The sequence below is a fragment of the Falco cherrug genome, chromosome 1, assembly GCF_023634085.1.
Source record: "Falco cherrug isolate bFalChe1 chromosome 1, bFalChe1.pri, whole genome shotgun sequence".
NCBI lineage: Eukaryota > Metazoa > Chordata > Aves > Falconiformes > Falconidae > Falco > Falco cherrug.
In genome coordinates, this window is record NC_073697.1 from 126819518 (window position 1) to 126843229 (window position 23712).

A 23712-nucleotide genomic window follows, 5' to 3' on the forward strand; every position below is an offset into this window, starting at 1 on the left:
CAGACAAGGACTGCACTGGTAGTGATGTCATAGGACTTTCCACACAGCTTTTATTACTGACACAATCTATTTACCCACAGTTAGTATTGTTTGTGTGTTCACAACAAAGAGTTGATGACAGCCATTTCCCAGCGTAAGGACCCACTCTGACAGCCTGGTAATATTGGCTATTTCAGAAGATTTTAATGATTTGGTCTTTTTTTCAGACTGCCTAGTTTTCCCCATATTGTCTTCCTTCCATCAATTCTTCAACCATTCCAAAACATTGAGAAATAGACAAAACTAGATGTATTAGTATTTATATGAAAGGTCTAGGAAATTCAATAATGTTCCTATTGTTTTATTGCAGATGGCACATCAACTTCTCTTTATGACTGCAGAAAACTCAAGAGCCCTGTCGAGTGCAATAAAACGGTACGTGTTTAGCTTTGCAATGTTTCAAAGGGCTGTGATTTACTGCTAAGAACCAGGCACCTTGCACACAAACATCTGAGCTCAGTAATTGCCTCATGTTTTGTGCAAACTCTACAAGGCAGCGTGAGGTCAGCCCACACAGGGTACCTGCTGCTTCTAGATGCCGGTCTCTCATTCCTCAGTAATATGGACTATGTTACTAAAGAGTGGAGAAAAAGGTTTGTTTTCACCTTTGCGTCAAGATGTTTTACTCCCCTCTTTGATTTCAGACACTATTTGAATTTTCAGCCAAATTCTCAGGCTGCTAGAGAAGGATTTTAAAAATTGTCAATGTACCAAGAGGTAAAATGCAAAACTAAATTCTCTTGTCTTAAACATATCCCATATATGCTTCAAGACAAGTCCTTCTTATATAAATATACTTACAAAACACCTCAGGAAAAAGCAGACCCACAGACAATTATCCACAGATTCAGTAACGTGGACATTTCACCACTAAAAACCAGTAAGCCTCCTTCAGGTAATACCTTCAGCTTTCACTGAAAGACAAACTCAGTTCTAGTCAGTCAACCCTGAGTAAGGCAGCAGGGAAGTATCACGCAAAGGCAAGAGGTAAAGAAGCAGTACAAACTGCATTTACATTCAAATTGCTCTGAATACAATATTATTTCCATCTAGTTTGCATTAGAAAGTAGAGGAGGGACTTGGAACACATGCAACAAACTACTTCAGCAGCAGCCTTTAAAAATAAATACGCCAACAACCCTTTTTTGGGTGAAAAATATTCACAGCAGTGTCTGGCAAAAGAAAAGTTTATATTTACTTCTGCAAAGATAATCTCAAAGCCACTTGACCTTTACCTGAATATATTAGCCCTTCAAGAAGGAATGGAAGACTTTGGGGGGGTGGGGAAGAACAAGAACCACAAGTTCTCTATCTCCCTGTACAAACAGGGACATTCAGAGCTTCTAGGTTCCAGACCCAAACAAAACATCAGCAGTGGCAATCTACAGATTTCATAAATTATAAAGAAACAAGTAAATGAATGTAACCCATCACAGTTTAAATATAAGGGCTGATTAAAAATACTTCAGGGCACTGCCAACACAAAAGCCTTCCCAACCAGTCATCCAGCACAGAGGACAGGAAAGCACCAGTAACTTTCCAAACTGCAGACTTAACCATAACTATAGACTTTCAAACTACATACTAACAGGCATTACAGTGACATTTCATAGATTTTTTACATGTTAAGTAAGATAGCGAGCAATGCTAGAAACAGCAAATGTAGTCCTGGTACCAACATTATTGTTATTATTACTGACATAATTATTATTACTGAAGACAATCTAAAAGGAAGAGACAATGTCTCTGTAAAAAATTAAGGCCAGGTCGGTATGCATGCCACATCATAGGGAAAAAAAATTAAAGCAAGTCTACAAGTAGGTTCATTCAGTGAAGTTGCAGTTTCTGTTAGGGTTACACATTATTTACTTTTAATGATAGATTTATGATTTAGTAGTCAATAGTCCAGGTACTTTGAAGAGGAATATTTTGACCCAAACTGCCTACAGCATACAGGTAAGGACAGGAACATACTGGGGAACATTAACAGTGAAGATGATTCTACAGTTCAGTTTTTCTATTTGGAAAATGCCACAGACTTCAAATTTCATTCTTTAGATCTTTCTGTAGTTTATTTACTGAGACACATGAAACTATGGACATTGAAATAGCCAGAAGCAAAACACTTCCCCAATGTGAAAGCATGAGATGTTACAAAACAGGAAATACTCAGTTGCTTGCATGCTTCCTGAACTCCTGCTTTGCATTACTATTACCCAAAACATTCATCTTCAAAAACATATACACACATTATAATTTAGAGTTAGTAGTTACCAATGCTCTGAAATGATGTTTTACAACAAACCCAAAAGCATTCTTCAGCTTCTAGCTGTACAACATTCAATTTTTCCAAATGATAAAATCAGTAGTGATGAGTGCTGGAACAGAGTTTTGAACTAGGTGAGGCCAAACACATTCTTATAACCGAAGAAACTATAAACCTGAATGAAACGCTTCAGAACATCTCAGTCAGAGGAACCTAAATTTAAAAAAAACTAAAACACCACAACAATGTAGGGACTTAGTACTTTAAGCAAATACCCCAGACGTGATCAAAGAAATTGCTAGCCCAGAGGGGCATCTGCTAGAAAGCTATTAAGTTTCACAACTTGCAAGAATTTATTCACACTGATGGATGAAGAAACCAATAAATGCCACACATGACCACGATGCCACATAACAGACGCGTATCTTAGTTTTCAGTCTACATTGAATGTTATCACAAAGAAGTATCGTATCTATAGCTGCAGAGGGCAGCCCAAGAAATACTTACTCTTGGCTGCCAGTTTTCATACTGCTTCTGTAAATTTGCACCAATGGTTTCCAGAGCTTTTTGAGGCCCCATTGACAGAGGATCTAGGAAATATAACACAAATGAGTATTTTTGACCACAACTGAATCACTCAGCTTGACAAGAGGCAGAAATTATTTCCAGTTCTAGGTGCTTTTAAACCTTCAGCTGCTCCACACTGTGTTTCTGTAAAATCCAGATCTACAGCCTGGGAGACCAAAGTCTACATCAAAGCATGAACACCACCTGCCTTTGCAGAAGAAAGCAGCCAAAAGCTTTCCACACTTTCCCTTCTCCAGTGTTCTGCTTGCAAGAGAGATCATTTAATGATATTTTAATGCAGGTTCCTTTCATGCATTCAATTTCAGATTCATAAACGTTACATTCTTCATGGAATTTACTTGGATGCGTAAATTATCCCCAAATTCTTCACTCAAGTACAAATTAAACACCATTATGGACCATGAAATTTGGAAGATTTCTCTCGCTAAGGTAATATACACAATTTGTTTTGAAAGACAGGGGAAGCATCACAATTGTTTCTTTTAATATTGAAAAAAGGTTTCTGTAATAAATAATGACAAAAATTTAGATTGGTTAAATATTTGATGATAAACATTTTTTCTTGATGAATGCAAATCCTGCTTAACTTACTTCCATTGCTTACTGCTTCAGAGATCATACGCCATTTGTAATTTTTAAGTTAATCTTATCACTAATTACCACCACCCATACATACCACTACAATTTCAGGTTATGTGCTTTATTCAAAAACCACAGCTATATAATTGACACTATTAACAAGGTTCAAAAAGCTATTATTTTGCAATGCAATAAAAATTATTTTAAAAACATTTAATCACATCAATGAAGTTGTTTTTTTTAATCTTTACCAATATTCAACCTTGTACTGTTAGAAACAGAACATAAAGCAGGATGAAAGCAGGATTTAAAGAGTTATTTCTCTTAAAGGAATAAAAGCTAGGATCTTATTTGAGTTTTAGTACACTTCTGTAGAAAGATTTAAGGTAATGCGAGTACACCCTTTCCGTTTTTCCAAAACAAAGAGTGGCAAATTGTTTGCTCAGACTTCGAGAAGCCTGTCTGTCTTTGGCACAGGTGCAGGTTTTGTTCCAGAAGCCTTGCCAGAGCATCACCAGGATGGAACAAGCGCCTGCTCCCCACTATGGGCCCTGCAGTTTCGGCACGTGCTGACATACCGTTCAAAAACCCCCTTATCTATCGCAGAAGTCTTTATTGCTCTGAACTACAACAGTCCCCTTGCTATTTAAGCTGAGTTTCCAGCTGATATCCTTAAGATGTTGAACAGTAATCCCCCAAATGTATTCACACTGCTTTGCATCATCTTTTGTTAGTTGATATGTCATTAGCTACTGCTCAAATTTTTTTTAAAAAAGGAAATGAAAAACCAGCATAAACACATCAGAATTTTTCCTGAGTCCTTCAAAAGGACCAAACTGAAGTTCAGAAAAAGAAATTAAAAATACTTTACATTCACTCTGCCAGCAGAAGAATGTAGTCTGTAGACTCTGGAGCATCTTCAGAGTAATTAGCATTATTAAAAATACCCTTTATACAAAAATACACTGGTGCCATTCCAACAGCCAAGAAGTAGAAACAAATTAATTTTCCTAAATACAGCTCACACCACCACAGCCATTACGTGACCTTCCAGCCTCCCTCATTGAGCATATATATAAGGCTAGTGAAGGCCAGCAGACACACAGGCCAAGATACCTTCAGTATGATCACGCATGCAGACTGTGCCTTAAATGGGGCCAGGCTGACACTGCAGCACAGGTACCAGCCAAGGCTTAATTCTAGAGAAAACCCAAACACTTCAGACGTTCTAAGGGTGCACCCAGAAGGTACAGTAAGAACTGCAAGCGGCTTTTGTCTGAGAGTGGGGTGGCCATTTGTTACCAGGGTTCACAAGCTGGTGATCTCAGCTCAGTTGTAAATAGCAGCAATTGCACCAAAGTGATTTCCACGCTTCCTTGCACATCTGGCAAAGACATTATGTTTCCACCATACACTCCATTAGCTTCTCTTGGGACTGTTGCATAGAAGTAAAAACAGCAGCTATTTCTGCAATTACCTTTTTCAAAAATTTAAAGTTGCCTAGAAATGGAAATGTGTACTTATGTATATATACACACTGAAATTTAATTACAAAACTGCATTCAAAATTCTTTTTGTTGATGACAGTCACTAACAACTTTATTTTAATGACTCTGCAATGCTTTTCATTCTCTTTGCTCTCTACTCATGTATCAATGAGAAATCAGAGCTGTTCTCGCCACTGAATAGATCTGTTTATTAGTGCATGCTCATGGCTTTTTAACTGCTATAAAGTCATCAGCAGTTTTAGGTTAAAAAAAATGAGATGCTATGATTCATAAAGCAGGTAAAGCAACGTTCGAAACAAGGCGTTCTGAAACTTTTTAAAGAAATTCAGTTTGTGCAATGAATAATTTGCTTTTCCAGACTATCACAAGCCCCAGAGTTTAGGATTACAGTGCTCTGCGCGCTACTTACTGAAGAATGAACATTTTCAATTCCTAGAAAAAAACCAAATCTCTCAGAAAGCCTTCTTAAACAAGGTATTTCCTTCTAATATTACTTCAGATTTGTCTCATCTTGATAATCAGACTTGATCTCCAAAACCAAGGGAAAATTTCACTTCTTAACAAAAAACTAGGAATTTAGTCCAACACTGCATCAAAGTAACAAGCCCAGGTGTTGGAACTGCTGGCAAGACATCCTTGGGAGTAATTCCAGGTCTTCTGAATTCATGATCCCAATTAAAATAGCCCCAGAGCAGTTACTTCGACATGCAGTAGAGACCACGCATTTTACAGAAACTTATTTCTATATTGTATGAGGCAGGGTAATTTTAAACCTTTGCAGATCACAGTACTCTAAAGATGTAACTGCTCAGAGATCTCCTTAGATATCTATAAGTCTACCACAATTAAAAGAAAGCTAAGTAGCTAATTAACAGCTTTTTTTTCTCCATGCTATCTCATTTCAGAACAAAGCAGGCAAGATGACATATGGCAGCAGTTACTGCTGGACTCTTAATTAACTCTATTCTAGACAGAGTGAAATCAGATGCCATTTCCTTTTGCTCACCCTAGTTTTAAGTCCAGGAGACACACAACTTGAAGATTACTATATATACTATAACTCAGTGTTTGTAAGACAAATAGAATTAGCTGGTGCTTGGAAGTTCTTAAGACTTACCGATCCAACACTCCAGACGGGCACAAGGAGTTGTTTTCACCACATCAGGAGGGTCCACACCGACATTTAGGCACAAGACTAAGGCAACACTAACAGTCTTCATCTGCAAAGACAGACAATAAAAAGTTTACTTAATGTAGAAGCAAAATCAGTTTTCTCTGGTGTTGAAATTTTACCACTACTATAACTTTTGAAGTGTTTCAACAAACCTTTGCTACCTGCTTTAACATGAACTATTTCAAGCAAGGCATGACTGATTAAATTTTCTTTCTTTTTTTTTTTTTTAAATAGAACAGTACTTAGACTTTATGTTACTATTTTTATTATTATTATTTCCAGAACCCATTCTTCTCTTACAGCATATAGAAATGGGTATCAGCAGACTTCTGCTACTCATCTCAAATTAGTCATTGTCCAACTGAAATACATTATTAAAATATAAGGATATGCTATTCAGGGTCCCTGATCAATATTATATTATGCTCTCTCTAATATTAAAACCAAAAGCAAGGGAAAAACACCCACATGACCAATTAAACTATAACAAGTCATTTAGTTCAATTTTTTTGGTATTTTTATTTCACACTACTTAGTCTGGATAGCCTTATTTTAGGAGGAATCACCCCTTGGTTCCCCTTCCTGGTCTTGCCCGTAGCTGCTGCTCCAGCATCAGCCCCCCAGAGCGAGCAGGCAGCACACAGACATGCTTCTGCAGCCACAGGGGGCAACACCAACACTGGCATCCCAAATCCACTGACACCTGTGGCCAAAAAGCTGCATTAAACCAATGACTAAGCACTATGGCCAGTTAAAAATATTGCTTGAAAATTATTACTGCACATCTTTATGCTCTTTTCTAATCTCCCTCACCCCAATATCTCAACCAGAGAAGGAAAATAAAGGAAGTAACACGGCTCACAGTATCAAGTGCTCAGCACTCCCTTGCTTGTCTGAAGCAAGGCCACCCGCAGCGTCTCCACTTCCCCAGGGTGCTCATTACAATTCAGAACAGCAGGCAAAAAGAAAAAAAAAAAAGGAAGGAAAAGAAAAAGAAGGAAAAAAAAGGGGGAGAGACAATAAAATCCAGACTTCATACTTGCAGAAAAAGCTAGAGCCACACAAATGTGTAATTTATAAAGGAACTAGAAACTGGTGCAAAGAGGCACTATTGACACCAAGAAGAGGGGGACAGGCTCGACATCAGGACAGAAACTCTAGCATCTGCTCACTCCCATGTCTATGATGGGGAACCCAGAGTAAAAAAATTAGCACGGAATCTGGTTAATGGCTTCACCCCAAACTATATTCTTGCTAACAAAACCCTGCAGTCATTCAGGAGTAACTCAACCCCATGAGTTAACAAGGAGTAAGCAGCACTTTCCAGAATACTGATGAAAAGAGAGCCTGAATGGGGATTCCCCCACTGGCATTTCACGAGGGTTCCCAAAGGAGTGCACACAGATGGGGTGAAAAGGTCCACAGCTGAAGTTTAGCACCAAGTACACACACACTAAGAGTACTTTATTAAAACTAAGAACAATACATAGTAAAAGTATAGTTACTGGCAAAACGAGGATCAGCTGCAAGATGCATCTTGGTCCTGCAAAGCTGAGAGCAGTCAGGTAGCCCCGAGGCAACCCCACCAAGACTGATGCCTGCAACTGAACCCGGGGGCTCTGGAGGAAGAACAGAGGCTGTGCTGACAGCCAGCCCGACTCATTCCTCACCCCCTGGAAGCCTTTTCCATCCTCCTCCCTCATCTTTTGCTTTCACCTCTCTTTCCCCTTCACCTTCCTTCACTTATTTTCTCAACACCAAACTGCCACCCTCAAAACTACGTTGTGCCAGCAATTGTTGATGCTTTTCACGCTGCTCACACTCAATTTTCTAAACCAAGCAAAAAACGAGAGGGAAGGTTATTTCATCTGTACCCAGGGCAACTGCTGCCCTGGTTTTAGACAATCCAGCACAAAGATCTCACTGGTGGTTCACTATAATAAAGACTTCTAATAAAAACATCCTACCAAAACCCAATATATTTACAAATGTTAGAATAATGAATTATAATATACAAATATTTTTTTTTACAAAAACACCAACAACCAGACACACATGACAACATTCACCAGAAGTGCACCCAGTTAAAAGAAAAGTCACCTCAACATCTAAGTATTGACTTATTTACCTCTCAATGCAAGCACATACGGAGAATACATGAGTCACATAGAAGGACACAAGACTTCTTCCCCACTCTGAGAACTGCGCAATGCTATGGTAAGAGTTATTTCAGGAGATAGATCTATTGAGGAAACAGCCTCATATTGCATCAGAGGAGGCTTAGATTGGATATTAGGAAAAATTTCTTCACCAGAAGGGTTGTCAAGCACTGGAACAGGCTGCCCAGGGAAGTGGTTGAGTCACCATCCCTGGAGGTATCTGAAAGACATGTAGATGGGGCACTTGGAGACACGGTTTAGTGGTGGGCTTGGCAGTGCTGGGTTAATGTCTGGACTTTTCCAACCTGAACAATTTTATGATTTGCAAGGTCACAAAATAATACCCAACACTAGTAAAAGAAAAATAGTTCCAAACTTTTTCAATTCACCCAGTATAAAATCTGTATGTTACAAAAATGGACTGATTTTTAAGACTGACCAGAGATGACCTGGGAGCTCCATGCACCTTCAAGTCACCAGTACACTTGTTACTGGTCTCTGTGAACAAACTGCCTCCTACATGATGGAGGCTGCTGTACATAACTGGTAATAGATTAAAATAGTTCCCTTTAGTCTTAAAACCTAAGGGACAGGCTTTCTACCCAGTCAAGCAGATGTCTGGCACCCAATACTTCAATGCCTTATTTTTCCTCAGCAAGCGCACCTGGCTTTCTTCCTGCTCACCTATTTCATGCACCAATGAAAACATCATGTTACTTCGATATTGCAATAAATACTTATTACAACATGCAATTTGAAACCTTTCTATTCCTTTCGAGAAGGTATCAAAAGATAAAGAAATAACTTTATTTAGAAAGCAGCACCTTTCAAGATTATTATTTAGTGTCATCTTTTCCTGCCTTCCCTTTCCCAAAACCCATCAAATATGTTTAAAACAGTAAGAGGCACACAGTTCCTGTTGAGATTTTTGGCTTGACCTACCTATGCACTAGACAAAGATAAGAAATTAATCACATATAATAAAATATATTAGAGAGGTAATCCTTTACTATTTCAAGCAGCACAGAAGTGTTATGTACCAACTATGCACATTTGCTGAGAACATTAGTGCTCAGTACTACGGTCTGGTAGAAAGGGAAAAAAAAAAAAAAAAAAAGGAAAATAAAAGAGAGGGGGAATAAAACCCACCACAAAACATCTGACCATTACAGAACAACTTGCATTGACTGAGCTTTAACCTGCACACACAGACACCTTCTCAGTACACTACATCCATTGCCAGTTCACACAGCCTCCAAAAAACGTGCTGCAGGGTGTTAAAGAGCATGAACATCCCCATAAGTAATAACATGCTGGCAAACACACACTAAAACCCCAGAAGGAAACAAAGAAAACTACAGGACAAAATAACTTATTAGAAGGGAAATATACAAATCATTTTTTCAAGAGAAAGTATCCTGCCAAACAATCAAACAATTTTCTATCTCATTTATTTATTGTTTCCCATTTGTGCTCTAATACTAATTTATTTTTCAATATTTTACTAGTAGCATCTGATCTGTGACTTACGCTGAACAGGCTGATCTTTATTTTCTATTCCCAAGTTCAGTGTTTTAGAAAAGCATTCTCAAAAACAGACAACAAACTGGTAATGAAAAGTAACAGTCTAACTGATCCCAAAGACAAATGGGGTTACTGCTCCTCTGCCCACCTCCCCATGAAGGATGTAAAGCATTATATACTTTATGACTATCTGTTCTGCTAATAAAGAGCTCATCTTCAGTAAGAATCTTCAGTAAGAATTAACAGTTCTCTCATACTACCCTCTGACTCCTACTCACCATCCATCTATGATGTTGAATCATTACAGATCAAAAGAAAACCTAAGCCCAAGAAACAGAATAATGCTTTTCATATTTCTAAACTCTTTTGAAACACATTACCAGAAACTCTGTAGCATATTTAAAGCTTCTTAATACAAGAAGTACTAGGACACTCTCATCAGTCATTAAGACAGTAGAAATACTCTTTTTTACATTTCAGGAATATAGCCACCAGAATACATTTCAATAGATTTTTGTTAGAATTTACAAAATGAAACATAAGAATGTTTGGCAAGCTCCTAGGAAAACCAATACCCACAACACTTTCCCAGCGAAGGCTCAAGATCAAAACCATAGAGGCTCTTAGTGTGGGCTGTTCTCTATATAGTGTAATTTGTATGTTTAAAAAAAAAAAAAGAAAGAAAGAAAGAAAGAAAGGAAGAAAAATTGGACACAATTCACAACTCTGCATTGCATGCAAGTTAAAATTATTTAATAACCCTGGGTCAGAACCTGCAATACTTAAACTGCAAAATCCACTCTACCAAAAAGCTCTTCCTGAGAAGTAATGGGATTGCATTCAAACCCCAAATCCATCAGAAATGGGAGTAAGAGAACAGAGGTAGTTTCAAGTCTATTCAGATTAGAAGATGTTTATTAAAGCATTTGATGTTAAAATATCTATTACACTAAAGATCAGATAACTTGTAAAATATTTCTAATTTACCTCATTTAATTTTGAGACAAAACAGATTGGCAGACGAGAGAGTGTAACATCACCCATAGATATCTCAAACCAAAATTAGTGCAATTTCTGCAGTTACTTTCAGCTAGAAAAAAACCACATTACACTACCTGTATAAGAATGGTTTTGATTCAAAACCTGAAGTTTTATCATGACAGGTAGCCCAGCTTATTCTACTGTAGCACACCTGAAAGTAATTCCAGTCCAGACTGAAACTGAGACACCCCATTCTATCAGTTGCTATAGATTTGTTATAGGCTATAGTAAGAACAGGTCAGCAACTAAGAAAGGAGTCATATAACTGTTTTATCTTCTAGTTCAAGTAATACCAAGGGTCAGTCTGTCAATCAATTTATGAGAAATTTTGCATTCTGTGGTAAGACCCTCACCTAACATTTCATAATGGACATTTTAAAACCCGTAAGTATTTTATTTCTACACTGCAATTTTCAAGCTGGAAACTTTCTGTTTCAACACTACACAGATGAACACTCAACTGTTATAAACCTGCCTGGTTTTATGCCAGTAAGTCAAAATTGCTTCTGTGAGTTAGTACAAACACAAGAATAAGTCAGCATTAAGCATTAAATATATGCTGCTACATTATTTTACAGAGCTGAGGGTGAACCTACCAGCATTAAATACAAATACTGGGGCAGATTTCCAGATTGAGGAATTCTCATATCCATCTCATTTGGAAGCCCTCACTGGTCAGCAGGCACAATTCTGCCTGCTTGTTCAGTAAATTAATCCCCTTCCTAAAGACCTTCTTTGCACATTTTTCTTTATACACATTTACACAGATTTAATACAAGCCTCTTGACAAAAAGGCAAAACCAGCTAGGTGTTCCACAGCTACCGGGTTTGCAGACATGCCATTAAATACTTCAACAAGGAGCTCTCTAAACACTGAGTAGTAACAGCAGTATTTAGCAACGTGAAACATTGAACTGTAACTGAAACTCCAAAGGGAGAACATTCTGCAACACCAGAAAATCATGTTCTCCCTCTCCCAACCAAGCCGCATGGAGCTTTCCTACACAGCGCCCACACCTGAGAGGCTTTCTCACACCAAGGTGGCCTCTTGCAGCAAGCTGCGGGCTGAGCTGGAGTGGGATTCTTCTGGGGATGACAGGATTCAGGGCAGATCAGCCACTGGAGGAGACTGACATCCCGAACTCTCGGGCAACTTCCTACGTCAGCATCCTGCTAAGAGGTGACAAGTGACAACACTTTGTCCGGTTGCTCTCTAACACCACAGGCATCGTTGCCAGGGCTTAGGCACAAAACACACCACTGAGGCATGCCAGTTTACAAATCAGCTGTTGAAAGGGCTGAAAACTTTTGAACAGGCAGACAAAACCTTGACTTCCATGTCCACTTGATCATACAACCACACACAAAACCAAAGAAAGGTTTCTGAAGGGAGCAACTCAGAACCTGTCCCTGGCTTCTCTCTGCCCTGCGAACAGGCAGAAGGAATACAGATCCTTGCGGTAGGAAGGGGGTCTGTTTGACACATTGCCCTTTGTGCAGTCACACCACCAAGCTCTAATTTGGTACCCTTCTACACTCATTTCACACCATGCTGTGCAAGGTGATTGAGAATTTATTTTTTTAAAATGGATCTTCCCTTTAGCAGGCCAAATACCAAAAGAAGAGATACGTGCCAGTCCTCTTCAGCTCTCCTGTAACATTCACAAGGTCTACAAAGGTAGAGCTTTCAGTTTCAAGGAAGTTTTTTTTATATGAAGTTTAAGAGAAATAAATTTGTTATGGGGGAAAAAAATATCTGTGCTTCTTCACAGGGATAAAAATAGTAGAATACAAAGAAATACTTCAAGTTGACATTAATAATTCAACACCTCTGCAGGTAGTCTTCAGCCATCTGTAGCCCAAAAGGTCAGTTCTCACTGTGACTGTTGTGACAGCATACACTAGATTCCTAGATCAACTCCTCCTTAATGTTTGTTTTCCTTTTCTAACCTCTGTATTCTGCACTAATACTATGAATTTTCTTCAGAGGTTTATTATGTCCAACATGACCGTTTACCCAGCGAATGCAGCTACTACACAAGTTCAAGAGCAGTCAGTAATACTAACACAGCTCCTCATAAAACAGACGTTTAACTGCTGGCTTCACTATTTACTTTATAAGCACTTCTTATGGTTGTAAATGAATTACTACTATCAATCAATACCCAAGATAGACATACACACTTTCTATTTACTTGCTCAGAGAACAGCATGCACCTTCTCTGTCTGATCGGGAATAATATCAATCGACATGCTACGGCCCGGTGACCTCAGCTTCTGAAGGTGCCCTCAGAGGTCAAAGGTAATCCTGTATGACAGAGCAGCTCTTAAGATTAAAAACTACAAACTCAAGTAGGCTGATTCACTCTACCATAGCAAAGCATCAAAATACTGCCTTTAAACCACTGCTTAGACGCATATAACCAAAATGGTGTTATCTTGTCCCTGCTAAGCATTTCTTAAAAATAATGAAAAATAACAGGAAGCAAATATTTTACTTCTATGATTTTTGCTATCTTGATCCAACATGCAAAAAGAATCAACAAGAGACACTGTCTAGATGTTACTCCTCATTTGATCTGTGACAACAGCTTTCCTTCTCACCTCAGCATAACAGTATCTGTTTTGCATTCTGTACAGGCTTCTTTTCATCATTCCACCACATTCCCACTCCTGTCTAGCACTGCCTTTAAAAAGGTGTCCATCTTCCCATGCACTGACTTCAGATCTTCCTTACAAACTATTATTTCAAATTATTCCTAGATGACACTTTTAGATCTTTAACAAGTCAATAACGCATGCTACACAATGTACATTTGATCAGGAATCACACTGTCTCGTGTAAGTGGAATCCCTGAGCTAGAGCCAACTTCACTAAATTGAAGCAACTTTTTAAAATAGGAAGTTTCCTGAGCTTACAGGAGCAAGCAAGAGAAAATGGTAAGGACAAAATCAAGTCCATCCTTTCAACTGAAGCATCAGAAACAGAACGATGATGTGTGGTTGTGTTTGAGAGCCATACGACACAGAACACTGTCCCCCTATGTAATAAGGCTCAATCACCCGACCACTGAAGGGCTTCACATTTCTTACTGCTGCTGTGCCACAGGGAGAAAGGAGGGGTCGCTGAGGGAAGACCATCAGGCTTCTCAGAGCAAACCATGGTGTAGACTGTGCTTCTTCTTGAGGCTTTGTCGTCAGGCTACAAGGAGGTCAAGCAGAGGGACAAACGCTGAGCTATATCCAGACAGCAGGCTACATAGAGAGGGATGGAAGGATCACTTGTGCCACAGTTTACCTTCTGAGGCACTGCTGCCTTTTTCTGTTCAGCAGAGTACAGCACTAATTACACTGCTGCTCTCATCCCCTTCCCCACAAAAGCTAATCCAGCTATAGATCACCCTGCCACAACACAGCAAGGATAAGTAAATAAATATAAATACGGAAGTAAAATTACCACTGAGAGTGTCACTGGTAGAACCACTGGGACAAAAAGATAAGAAGAAACTCTGCAGGCACTGAGCCCGTCACCTACTGCATCCCACATCATAACTTTTTATTAAAGAATGCCATTAGCACAAATCCGGTTTTGTGAACTATTTCAACTAGATCATTTATTGAAAGAGGTGTCTAAACTACATTCTTTACAGAACAATAGAAGAGCAAGAAAAACATCTTGGGTTTACCAGATTTGCTTGGAAATGCCAGTTAAAGCTATTAGACAGAGAATAATCAATAACCTCCCTCAGTTATCCATGGCCATACTGTGCTAACAGCCACCTTTGGAAATGTTCAAGGGTAGAAGATCAGCACAGCAGCAAGCCAATTAAAACAACAGAGAGGAAAACACAACCAAACCCCCCAAACCTCCCAGAAAACCTACGTAACCCATGGAGACAAACAAAAATGAAACTCCAAGGAGGCCTGTTGCCCTTGAATTTCTCTATCTACACAAAGGCAGAGAGAAGAAACGGTACACACCAGAGAAGCAATAACAAAGCATTTCTAAAACTTCCACATAACCTTCAGTCTCTCAACTACCAAAACATACACAATGCCAAAATAAAGAACTGGTAGTTGTCAGCAGAACAGATGTTTCACAGTTTTCACCACAAGAGCTTCATGCAAAGCAGCCCGCTCCCATCTGGCAATTTACCACTGCACAACGGCTCTACCAATGTTTATTAACATTTGCCACACTTGAGAAATTAGAGGAAAAGCCTCAGATAGTGATATGTATTTTTAATACAACTTGCAATAATAGTCCAGTGCTTTTGTGTATCTTTCAAGGTGTATTTTTTCATTGTCTGCTATTCACAGGCCTTGCAAATTTCTACAGACACTCTGGGGGTGCAGGAGGGTCACTACCCACTACAACACACATGTTGATTTTAAGTAGCAGTAATTGCCTAACTCCTCTCCAAATACCATATGCTCAGTAGCACATCAACACCAGTCTCCAAGACTGCCCTAGTCTCCAAGGCAAAAAATGAAGCACATTATATAAATATGTATTCTCTCATTGCATTTTTTTGAATGGAGAAACAGATATATTTTCTGACATTCCACTCGCTAACGGTGTTCATGTTACATCCCCTACATATCATCTGAAGTGAGAAAATTCATAGAATGAGAAAGAGATGGAATAATTTGTAGATTTCAGTGTTTTCTACTTCTATATAAAGGTAAGATCTGTTTCTTTCAAAATATGTGGCTAGTTGTACTCTTCAGAGCTGTTAATCAAAGCCCTTTCTCTGCTTAGAGATAAAAACCTTTGTAGATAGTGGTAGATACAGTACAAGCTTCCCAACTCTACCCAATCAATACACAGCCATCTTACCTAGAACAAAGGTAATTTTGAATTAAGAGAAGACACAAATCTATAACTTAGATGACAGTGCTCATTACTTACAGCAGGGAGTCAGTTCGGGGAGAAGCTGGGGTTTTTAGTTTTGTTTTTAAAGACATTTGTAACCCAGCAGGTACCCTGTGCTGCCACCCAATTCCCACACCTCACTGGACAGCAATTGCCACTTTTAGTAACTATTGAACTAAAATGGATTTCAGCCACTGACCTAGAACAGAGAGGGATTCACAGCATTACCCATTCTCAGGACCACGCTACAGCATTAAAGCAAAGTGCTCCAAGCTAGTCTTCCTAGGAGTTTATCTTCTTCCCAGGGGAAGCACAGAAACTACATACACCATTTGGGTTACATTCCAGACCACTTACTGGGTTATGAGTTTCCTAAATATGCACACAGTTGCTAAGTCTGTGACCACGCATAAGCAAAGATAAAACAAACATTTAAGATGTAATAAGTCAAATTAAAGCCAAGCTGCCAAAACACAAACTCCCACCCTCTCCCCACACCACGATTCCTGCTGCCTCATGTCAGCTCACAAGAAACACACTCAACTAGAAATAAAAGAGAGGGAGGAGATGAGCCTTCAGCACTGTAAGAGCAAGAAATAGCCAAGCCACGTCCGTTGGAAGAGCGTCTGCAAAGCTGCCTTAGATTGAAACAGCCATTCCAAGCTGAAACAATGCACACAAACTTCCAATGCTACTATCCTTCATTAATTTCCTTTGACACATGAAACATTTACCATGCAGGCAGGTATGCAGTCCTGCTTTAATCTGCATTTCCATAGAAACTTAATTGTGTATTCCTCTTCTCATAAAAACAGGATTTAATTCTCACTCAGCAAGTTATGAGGCAGCAGGAAAAAAAAATACTAAAGTAAAACTATTACAACCAGCTTTGTTGCTCTCCGCTTACTTCAGAAATCAATATTAAAATACAGAAAATCTTAATTTAAATACTCTGAATTTAGTAGCAACTTGTCAGTAAAACCTGGTGTATTTGAAATCTTTTTATTTAAATCAAGTTTCATGATTTGGTTGCTGTGAGATTTAATTCAATACACAAAGCATACTTCCAACCCTTGTGTTAAAAATATTCTTTAAATAAATAATAGATCAAAGCAGTGTCAATTTGATGGCACATGTAGTCCATGAAAGCAGGAGATGAAGGATTAAATGTTTTCGAGCAGTCCTTCCGGATGCAAGGGGGGGGGGGCAAGTGAATGTTCAGTTATCTAAGTTACCACTCATTACTTATTTGATTTTTCCCTCTTATTAGAGTTCTGCCTTCTAAAGAACCTTCAAGTTCATATGAACTCTGGGTTTTTTAGAGCAATGAAGCAAGATGGAGTCATTCCACTCCCAAATCTTAGTGAATCACTTTCTATAACTATAGTAAAGCTAGGATCACTCCCTAGGACTGCTCAAGATGATGAATAAGGGAGAAATCTGCCACTGCCTGTGTTTTTTCATGATTCACAGTGAAAAATTGCCACAGATTTACCTGCAATTTGGGAAAATAGAGACTTGTTTTGATTAACCTTTGAGAATTTCTTGATTTAGAGATAGGCTGGTGTGTTTAAATACAGATCATGGTTCCCATTCTAAGCTTTGACAATTTAACTAATTAAAAATAACAGAATGCCTTCCATACTCACACCAAGAGGTATATCACCTCCAGCCCACAAGAAAATCTCTTTCAATAGCATCTCAAAGACAAAGCACATCTGAAGTCAGTCAGATCTGGCTACTGGAAAAAGGAGGCAAAAGACAAGAAGCTAAAGTAAATTGGGGAGTGCAACAGACCCACAGTAAGACTGAGACCAGAGAGAAGTGACTACATGTTGCTTTTAATTTGATTAGCAGCTATAGACAGACATCAGAGGCCTTGAATGCTCAACAAAACAAGCATGGCTGCAACACAACATTCTAATCACTGGGGAATAATGCTCTAAAGCAAGGGAAAAGAAACAGAGGAAACGAGAGGAATAATTAAATTATAATGCCTTATATAAGAACATATAACAAAAGTTAAGTGAAATCAAAAAAAGGAAAGGGTGGCGGGGTATATCAACAAAAGGTCAGTATACTTTCTGACAGTAAAGGTTGGCAGATCACTGCATATCTTCCCTAGCACTATTATTCCTAAAAGCTTTATAATAAAACCCCCATAAACCTGCATTTCTATCAGGGTGCTTTGTTTGCTGAACAAACCCATTACACTCAAACTGCTGTTTTCAGTTGGTCTATGTGAAAACAACAGCAGTATGAACTAGCAAGCTTCTACCTTCTGTTCACATAGCACAAAGTCAAACCAGATTCTATGACTATATGAACTGTTTCAAAAGATTAACCTAACTTGATTTAGCAGGGGGAAAATATTTAACAAGCGTCTTTTTCCATACAGAATTCTAAATACCACCATCTTCAGACCCCTTCCTTCACTATTTGATGTTCTGATGAGTTCGTTATAACACATCAAATGTGATAAGGAGACAACCATTGATAGCTAAAAAGCTGAATACAATAAAAGACATGAAAAATAACTTAAGATTTACAAGTAATGAGATTGAGCATTCATGAATCTGTTTCTCTTCCTCTCTCAGAGGTCTTTATGTGTTTTCTGTATATTCCTATGAACCTGTTCTTAAGCAAAAAGTAATTATATACAACAGCAAGTTTGTCCAAACAATACCTGGTAAAACTGTCCAGATGCAAATGACACATAGCAGCACCACTGATCCTCATATAAAGAAGTTATTTGATTCAAGCTGACAGTGAAAACAGAAGGACTAAACAGAAAAATTCAGATTTTCTTCATTTACAAAAGTGATTCAGGGCCTGATTTCGCTAAGCTCATTCACAGCGAGTAGCACACTATTTCGTGAAAAGCCCACTATTCACAGAGCAGAGAACTCTTAAAAGAAACTGCATCTCCACAGGAGTTAATGATGGTAGAAACTGTGATGATCTCTGTAACTACTCTCTTCTTCATTGAAATTATTCTCTCTGGCTGTAACATGCATATGAAACATTTAACAAGTATGGAGTAGACAGCTGATTACTACCACTTTTCTCATGCTTATGCTCTACAACCTATTGATTATCTCGACCAAGTAAATGTCATTCCCAATTTAGAAAAAGACAACTTTGCAGATCAGGAAATAAGTGAACAGGAAGCTTTGCGGGAAGGCAGAGGGGTCACTAAAATAGACAAGCAAGCTCATCACACTTCTACAGTCTACTAAAGAAAAATCTCTTCTTTGCCAAAATCCTTTAAAGAAGACATACCACAAAACGTAGTGTGCTGTGGCTCATTCAAATTACATTCAAAAAACCCTCACTTCAATTCATTAATGATCTGCCAAGTCAAATTTTCAGTACATGATTCTACTCAGTCAAATGATTCTGGTTCAGCCAGGGCCTTCCTCAGAGCTTCTGAGAACTGTAACCGTTTACGTGAACAACCTTCTAGGAACATTTACAGTCACATACAGGATCCTCATGCCTGGTCATAATGCCTCTGGAAAAAAAATACAGGATGAACTTTCCAAGTTATTCCATAGTATTACAAGAGAAATTGTAAATATAACACAAGTTTGGTCACCAAAAAAAATTCACGCATATTCATAAACCTAAAGTTATGGGCAAAGTAACTTTGAGACCTACGGAATCCTGTAACCCAAAGCAGATTCCAAGAACAGAATGAGTGGAGCTGATTATCTGTAACATTTCTTAGCTGCTTTGTTTGTTTGCTTTTAACTTAAACACTTGAGCTGGGACATAGACGTAGTGCAGTATTCAAGACCCCCTGGCAGCAATCTTTCTTTGACACAGCTGGCTTTATCAGCATAACATGCAACATATATTCAAACACAAGAGAAGCACTTGCTTTAATACAGTAAGTGTTTCATCTTACAACTATTTCCTCCCTCCAAAAACCACATCATCTGTTTCCCCACACACAATGAATGCCCTAATTTTATATGCCACATAACATGCTGGTGGCAAGCATAAAAACCACAAAGCTTCCGTGCATCTTCACCACTAGACAACTGTAATAACTACATTTATTGCACCTTGTGCTTACATCATTAACCTGCTGATCCAGAGAGCTCTTTAAAACCTCATTAATGTTATTGTTTTTCCTGAAAAACACCAAGTACCCAAATTTCATTTAAAGATCGTAAATGATGGAGCTACTCAAAAGGCGCATTATCATGAGCTTCAAATTAGTACTTTTGATCCATCTGCATGTTTACCACATAGACAGGCACAAAAACGATCGGATCAAATACCCAGCACTTCATCTGAAAACTGACTTCTGCTGGAAGCGCAGCACCCCTCTGAGTACTTACTCCTCCCTTTTCACAACCAGTCCCCCCTCATTCCTCCTCCAAAACCTGTCCTGCCCTTGAGCATTACCCGGTCCTTCATTCTCCAGCTCTGAGCCAAAGACTTGGAGCCTTCAATCTTCTCGCAATGCCTTTTCTTCATAAAGGCCAGAGGCAAGTTCCAGTCAGTCAGGTCCGACTCATCCTCCTCCCCAAGCCCCAGAAGAGGCGACTGCAGCATCTCAGACTCCATCAGAGGGGAAGTGCCGGGCAACAAGTGAGCAGCAATCTCCAGCCCAGCACGCAGCGGAGCCCGAGGGACCGACCCCTCCGGCAGGCGGGCGCGGGCTGGCGGGGGGACGGGGACGGGGCAAGGGCAGAGGACGGCTCCGCTCCCAGGCGTGCAGGTAAGGTCGAGCCCGAGGGAAGCAGCGCCTTCCACCTGGCGGCTCGCCGCCACAGCCCGCAGACAGCGGTCCCGTCCGGGCTCCGAGGAAGGCGGCGCCTCCCGGCCCCGCAGAGGGCCGAGATGCCGGCGGGCCCCGGGCCCCGGGCCTCCACTGGCGCCTCTAGCCCCGCGGGCCCTGCACTCTCTGCGGCCGGAGCCGCGCCCGGCCCATCGCGGCTCCCAATTCCCTCACACACCGGCGGGCCGAGAGCGAGTCGGCGAGCTGCAGGCCGGGAGCGGGCGGGAGGCGGAGGAAGAAGGGGAGACTCGTCCTGGGGCGCCAGAGAGCCCGACTCCTCTCACCACCACACCAAGGAGGCGGCCATCTTCCCCCGGCCCACAATGCACCGCGCTACGGGCCGCCGCGTGGGACAAGCCAGGCTGCGGCGGTCCAGCCATGGTTACCATGGTTACAGGGCGGCCCTTCCCCTACCGTGCGTGGCCTCAAGATGTCGGCGGTGTGCAGCGGCCACCCGCCCAGAGAGGGACGCGCCGCAGCCTGGGCCGGTTTGCGACCGCCTGTGGGCAAAAGGCGTGCCAAGGGCAGAGCTGGCGCCCGCCGGGATCCGGCCCGAGTGGGCCCCAGAGGCCTCCCGGGTCGGAGGGCGAGGGGCTGAGCCCCAGCAGCTGGGGGGCTTGTCCGGAGCGGGGGCTGCACGGCCAGTGCTGCTGCACACAGGCTGAGGGCGAGCTCCATCCATGCCACCCGCTCAAGGCTCCATCCACACTGCGTACCCACCACGGGCTTCTTCAGGGTACGGTGGCCTTGCTACCTCCAGGGGTTGTCCCTCCTGCAGTGCTGAAGGGAAAAGTTCATTGATCACCATTGGGGTACCGAAAAATGAATACACAAAAAAAATGAACGTGGCTTTGGTGTCCATCACTTAAAGCAGCATTGAACTGGCTGCACAAGTCACCGAGCCTTGCAGACCACCCCGTCCTACAATTATAGTTCTGATGATCTTTGTCTTAAACAGAGAGAAAAATAAATCAGTGATGCGAAGCTCCTGGCTCTGAGCAGCATGAGCATTGCACTGGTGTGTCCCGGCTTCCCCAAACATGCCCTGCCACGGCACGGGCACAGCTACTAGTCCGATAGTGCCAGTTCTTGGACCTTACTTCGCTTTCAGTTGTACGGTCATTTATACTGGGCCAAAAGAGCAGGGGAGTGGTGAAACAGGGCAAGAGACTCCAGCAGAATTATGTCTGATTTATGCTCACACCACATGAGGAAAAGCAGATGTACAATTTCAGGAATATATCCTCTTTGCTATCAAATAAACTGGAGGTTAATGAATATCAAACACTGCACTTAATGAAGTTCCTCAGACTGTTTGCTCTGAGCAGTAATCAAGTCCAACTGCATTCATATTTAATACTTTAAACATGCAAAAATTATTTCAAAGTAGAAATCAAAGAATACATGTATAATTTGATTTATAGAATTATATTAATTTTCAATAATATTTTCAGTGGTTTTACATTCATGGACTATTTTAAATGCAAAGACCTTTCTCTATAATAGATTGAAAAATAATGTTTCTTGGAGGCTCCAGGGTGGCAACGTTTGCTTTTGCTCCTTCGATTTACTGACTGAGCTGATTCATTGTTTTACCGATGCTTTATGCTGACAGCTGATCATAACTATATGATTGTTATTGAAATGAATTGCCATGGCATGGAAAGCACTTATGGTTGTGTTTCTGCTAACCTTTAATGAATTCCTCGTACCAACAGCAGCTACACAAAATGGGAGTAACAATCCCAGCGCACCACCTGAAAAATGACAGCCCTGGAGTGCCCAGGGCAGCTAATCCAGTGCTGCAGCTGCACAGATGGACCCTCGCTCTGGGCAGCGCAGGTCGCTAATCCCAGCTCCCGACAGCTTTGGGGAGCGTGTGCCAGAGCCGGCGCCTGCCCCACCAGAACGTGCTGCTGCGCAGCCTTGGGAGCTGCTGCCAAAAATACCCTTGAAGGACACAGCTGCCAGAAGGCAGAGAACACAAATCTGCCTCGCTTCCCATGCACACAGCTTTAAAATAGTGATTATTTAAGAAAAGGACTGTGTTTTCACAGTCATCCAGGCAAAGTCCACGGCCTGTGCTGAAAGAGCCACGTGTTTCCCCTGTCCCCCTGCACCCACATCCCCCCCCATGATTTCAGGGACTTCTCTGCAACACTGCCCTACTCTCAGTGCTCCCAGTGCTTTCATCCCTTCCACGCCAGCATCCCCACTCAGTTCCACCTGGTGGGTGCTCTAGCGGGAAGGGGATGGGGAAGGTGGCCGGAGGAAGACCCTGCGAAGTAGAGCCAAAGTGATGGCTTGGCTGTTGGGATGAGAACCAGACGGCGAGAGCAGGCTGCCAGCAGCCTTCCCACACAGCTCTGAATGCATCAGCTCTGACCTGCAATGCTCCCGTTATCACAGACATGCACTTCCTGGGAGGACCTCAGTCCAGACCTTTGGCTCTCCACTTTGCTCTTCCCATTGTGGATCCACCCTGTCCGGTTTCATTGCATCCTTTCTTGTCACTGCTGGCCAGGACTCCCTGTGCTGCTGGCTTCTCCATACCAAAGGCAGCATGTGGTGATGCACACTGCTGCCATCAGGGCCCCCATTTCCTTGCAAAGTCAACCCTCTGGCCCCAGATTCTGAGCAGAATAACAGATTAAATTGATGGATTATGATTATTCTCACCTTAGAATAACAAGCTGATAGAAGGTTCCTACGTGCAAGAGGTTCTTTATACTTTCAGGATAAAGCAGCGCAGAGTGCTGGCTTAGCAGACCTTTTTGTTCATGCTGCGCTGGATCAAGCTGTACAGTGCTTTCCACAGAAGAATAAAACCAGCCGTGTTTTTGGGGGAGCCTGTGGGCACAGACGCTCACAGGTACTCACCCACTTTGGGCTGTGTGACCAGTACCTGTCTGTGCAGCAGGAAGCCCAGGGCCAGTTCCCATGCAGATAACGGGGCTGAGCACAGGGGCTCTTCTCACAGTTTTCACAACAAATATTCCTCCACTTTCTGTGTGGTGGTTCAGGACAGAGCCCTTGCTATCCCCAAGGATTTGGGTTGTGTTGTTGGGGCATTGCAGAAGAGCCAAACAAGAACAACATCATAAAGGCTGGTTGCCTGAAAGACAGGGGGACCTCACACACTCCTTATGGCCTTTCTAAGGCTGCT

At 41.1% G+C, this 23712-nt stretch overlaps 1 protein-coding gene across 2 annotated transcripts in view; it reads right to left on the reverse strand.

The window, feature by feature from the left end:
• The window catches only part of RPTOR (regulatory associated protein of MTOR complex 1), a 159271-nt gene extending 138396 nt beyond the window's left edge, over positions 1-20875 (reverse strand). For both annotated transcript variants that reach the window (XM_055696299.1, XM_055696290.1), the window contains exons 1-3: positions 20171-20875; positions 6098-6200; positions 2813-2895 (exon numbers count right to left, since the gene is read on the reverse strand). In XM_055696299.1, the coding sequence (XP_055552274.1) occupies positions 2813-2895; positions 6098-6200; positions 20171-20332 (348 nt within the window). In that variant the 5' untranslated portion in view covers positions 20333-20875. The remainder of the gene's footprint in view (positions 1-2812; positions 2896-6097; positions 6201-20170) is intronic.
• Positions 20876-23712: the final 2837 nt, after the last annotated feature.